General features: G+C 37.6%; 1 protein-coding gene across 1 annotated transcript; it reads left to right on the forward strand.

Annotated features, from left to right (window-relative positions):
* The first annotated feature begins 1,414 nt into the window (after positions 1 to 1,414).
* On the forward strand, positions 1,415 to 2,955 carry LOC21388499 (60S ribosomal protein L34). The gene is made up of 4 exons (XM_010107331.2): positions 1,415 to 1,596; positions 1,695 to 1,774; positions 2,442 to 2,551; positions 2,636 to 2,955. The coding sequence occupies exons 1-4, from the start codon at positions 1,518 to 1,520 to the stop codon at positions 2,727 to 2,729; spliced, it is 363 nt and encodes a 120-aa protein (XP_010105633.1). The 5' UTR covers positions 1,415 to 1,517; the 3' UTR covers positions 2,730 to 2,955.
* Positions 2,956 to 3,560: the final 605 nt, after the last annotated feature.

The following is a 3,560-nucleotide window of genomic DNA, read 5'->3' on the forward strand; positions in this document are numbered from 1 at the left end:
ACCAAGCTCAGGAAGAGTAGTGAAATCATGGAAGTTTGGTGCGGCCATTTTCTGAAAATTGATTGAACTTGAACTTTGTAAATGAAAGAGCAAGAAAATAAGTGAACGTGAGAAAAAAACTTAGAATCAAAATGAAGGAGACAAGTTGAGAGATAGAATGAGATTGAGATGAGAAGTTGAGAGTGAATTATTGTGTAGGATTTATGGTGGAATTAAGGTGTATTTATAAGAAAATTTTTAGCCATTTTCATATTCTTACCGTTGGGCCCTTCGCGGGCCCAACGAGCGGCCCATGACGGGCCTAACGGGAGGCTCATCACGTACCAAACGGGAGGCCCGTCACGGGCCGCCCGTTGGGCCTGCGAAGGGCCCAACGGTAGCATTTAGAATGGGTTGTTTCACGGGCTTGGGCCGGGCCAAACAAGGGCCGAATCTGGGCTTAGGCCGAACTGGGCTAGGGCCGTGCTGCGGGCCTTCACGTGCTAGGGCCGGGCTTAGGCCGCGGGCTGAGAAGCCGAGGCCCAGCCCTAGCCCATTACACGTGCCAGGCCGGCACGACCTGTAACAGTAGCAAACCGGGCCGTGCCGAATCCGGCACTATTACGGGCTGGGCCGGGCCATCCATGGACGGCCCGGCCCATTTGACACCTCTACCTTCAACATAAGAGCAAATGATCAAATTTTCTATATAATTTATTTGGTCATACAATAAAAGCGCAAGAACAACTAGTTAAAAAAATAAAATAAAATCACATTTCTAAAAAAATCACATTTTCTCCTAAGAAAATAAAAAACGAGAGCATAAAAATTGATTATTAACAACGATTAGCATATATAATTAGTTATAGGAAAATGTTGTACATTTTTCAATAGAAAAGAAAAAAAAATGGACGTTTTGAATTTTATCAAATAAAATTAATTTGATTTAGTTGTAGAGATTTTTTCTTTTGAAAACTTAAAAGGGGTGTAATAAGTAGAATGAGAGGTAGCTTAAAATGTGTGTGTTAAAAGTAGAATGTTGCGTGATTTAATTGCATGGGGTTTTTTTTTTTTTTTGAAATCTTAAAAGGGGTATAACAAGGAGAATAAGGAGTGATTTAAGAATATGTGTGTGAAAAATAGTATGAGACCTTTTTAATAATTTAAGGAATTCCAAGCGAGAAAAGAAAAAAAAAAGTTTGAAGTGAAGGTTGCTTTTATCATAAAATTACAAAATGTAAGTCCGTTTTGAATTTTACAAATATTTGGGTACCTTTTCTAAATATAAAGAAGCCTCGGGGTATAAATGAAAAATAAGCCATAAATGCCTCTCTCTCGGTCTCTTTAAGTTTTAATCGCAGCCATTAATAAACCAACTCGCTCCTGCAGCCGTCAGATTTAGGGTTTCTTATCTTACAAAACCCTATTTAAACTCTTTCTTCTTCTCCACCTTGTTTTCTTTCGCTGCAGACTCCACACCGTCGTGTTCGTGAACCAGAGATCCAGAGTCGCCGAGCGAGCTCGACAGTCAAGCGAAAATGGTGCAGCGTCTGACCTACCGCAAGCGCCATAGCTACGCCACCAAGTCCAACCAGCACCGCATCGTCAAAACCCCAGGTACTTTCCTTCATCTATTTCACCATTCGATCGCCGAAACGTTTCTCTTGTGAAGGATTTTGATTCGATTTTTTGCTTTTCTGCGTTTCGATGATCAGGAGGGAAGTTGGTGTACCAGACCACCAAGAAGAGAGCCAGCGGTCCGAAATGCCCCGTCACTGGCAAGAGAATCCAAGGGGTATGTACGGTTTTCATTGAGCTTTCATTAATGGCGTTTTGGGTTTTGCATGATCTGAAATGTTATATTGTTTTGTTGATGCCTAGTTTGATTAGGGTTTCCTGATTAGTAAATATTGACAACAAATTTAAAAGCCTTATTCAAGTTTATCTTCCTGAAATCCAAATGATGGCTAGTTGATTACGGTTTCCCGGTTCTTATGTTTTTAAAACTTGTTAATGTATTGGGCATAGGATTTTTCGAACAACTAGGGAATTGTAAAATTATTGTCGGAGAATTAGTATATGCTATGAACTAGGTAATTTACCATTGCTTTTGAGTTGTAGTACTTTTCCTGTTTCTCTATTTAATTTGTTTAAGCTATGTTCGCATTTGTTTTCGATTATCGTCTCATGATGAGCATTTTCTGTGTTCTATCTGTTTATTCATTCACTGACTGATTAGTGTTGTTTTTCGTTTGCGAATAAGATTGAGAGTGCGTTTCTTGATTAATTGTTGCAAGTATTACGGAACTGCTCTTATGCGAGATTAGATGACAAACGGACCTTTCTTCACTTACTGATTAGCGTAGAATTTGGTTTGGAAACGAGATTCTTTGCTTGAAAAATTGTTGGTTTGAGTCGGTGTTATAGAACGAAGATTAGATGATAAACACGTTGTGTTGCAGATTCCTCACTTGAGACCCACTGAATACAAGCGCTCTAGATTGTCTAGGAATCGCCGGACTGTGAACCGTGCATATGGAGGCGTGCTTTCTGGAGGTGCTGTTAGGGAGAGGTATATGACTAATTCATTGTTCATGGGTGTTCTTGCTATTAATGATCAAATCAAGTTTGTAATTCCTCATCGTTTTCCCTGCAGGATCATTCGAGCATTCCTTGTGGAAGAGCAAAAGATTGTGAAGAAGGTTTTGAAGATCCAAAAGGCCAAGGAAAAGGCTGCCTCCAAGAGCTAAATGAGTGGATGATAATTCGAAAAGCATTTTGAACCATTTTTAGATATTGCTGAGTGAAATTTTGACTTCTATTTGAGTCGGTTATTCAAATCTCGAACTAATTAGTTAATGTTTTTTTACTGTACTTTGTTCCCGACTTTGTTTAGCTGGTTACTTAGTTCAATTTGCAGACATAACAATCATTCCCTTAATAGTTGGCATTATCGTGAAATTATCTCTTGTATGATATACTTCTGAGGGCCATGGTTTTCCAATTTGCTTAATTGGTCGTGTTTGAAATCTTCGCTTTGGATTTAAAACGCAGGGATTAGTTTCTATGGATTCTGATTTTTTTTATTGCTCCGATTTTATGGATTCTGAATATCTTCCTTTACAAGACGTTCCACGTTTTTTTTTTCTTTTGATAAACACCGAATAACACAAGACGTTCCACATTTGCTGCTTGGTTAATGTTTGGTAACTCCTCAATTAGCCTTGCTTTTGTCCATTTCTGTCCGTTTTCAAGGCTGTTTCACGAGTGGCAATGAAAAGAAAATTATTTTGAGATGAACCCATCCTTGTTTTATTGGATTATGTCCTTTACTTAAATTTGATAGGTTATATTTTAGACTAAATTTAACAAGGGAAGGTAAGGAGAAGCAAGTAGGTAAACAAGCTTGTCCTCTTTTTTTTTTTTTTTTTTTTTTTTTTTTTTTTTTTTTTTTTTTTTTTTTTTTTTTTTTTAGCTTGAGCTGGTGTTGCTTCTTTTTTGTTCGACAATTTGTGTAGATATATATGCATATATATATATATATATATATATATATTTTTTTTTTTTTCCTTGCAATATGT

Source organism: Morus notabilis, unplaced genomic scaffold, assembly GCF_000414095.1.
Source record: "Morus notabilis unplaced genomic scaffold, ASM41409v2 Scaffold1934, whole genome shotgun sequence".
Classification (NCBI taxonomy): Eukaryota; Viridiplantae; Streptophyta; class Magnoliopsida; order Rosales; family Moraceae; genus Morus; species Morus notabilis.

Coding starts and splice junctions, on each gene's coding strand:
- LOC21388499 (XM_010107331.2), top strand. CDS start 1,518: ATGGTGCAGCGTCTGACCTACCGCAAGCGCCATAGCTACGCCACCAAG. Junction 1,597..1,694: donor CCGCATCGTCAAAACCCCAG/GTACTTTCCTTC, acceptor TTCGATGATCAG/GAGGGAAGTTGGTGTACCAG. Junction 1,775..2,441: donor CTGGCAAGAGAATCCAAGGG/GTATGTACGGTT, acceptor GTTGTGTTGCAG/ATTCCTCACTTGAGACCCAC.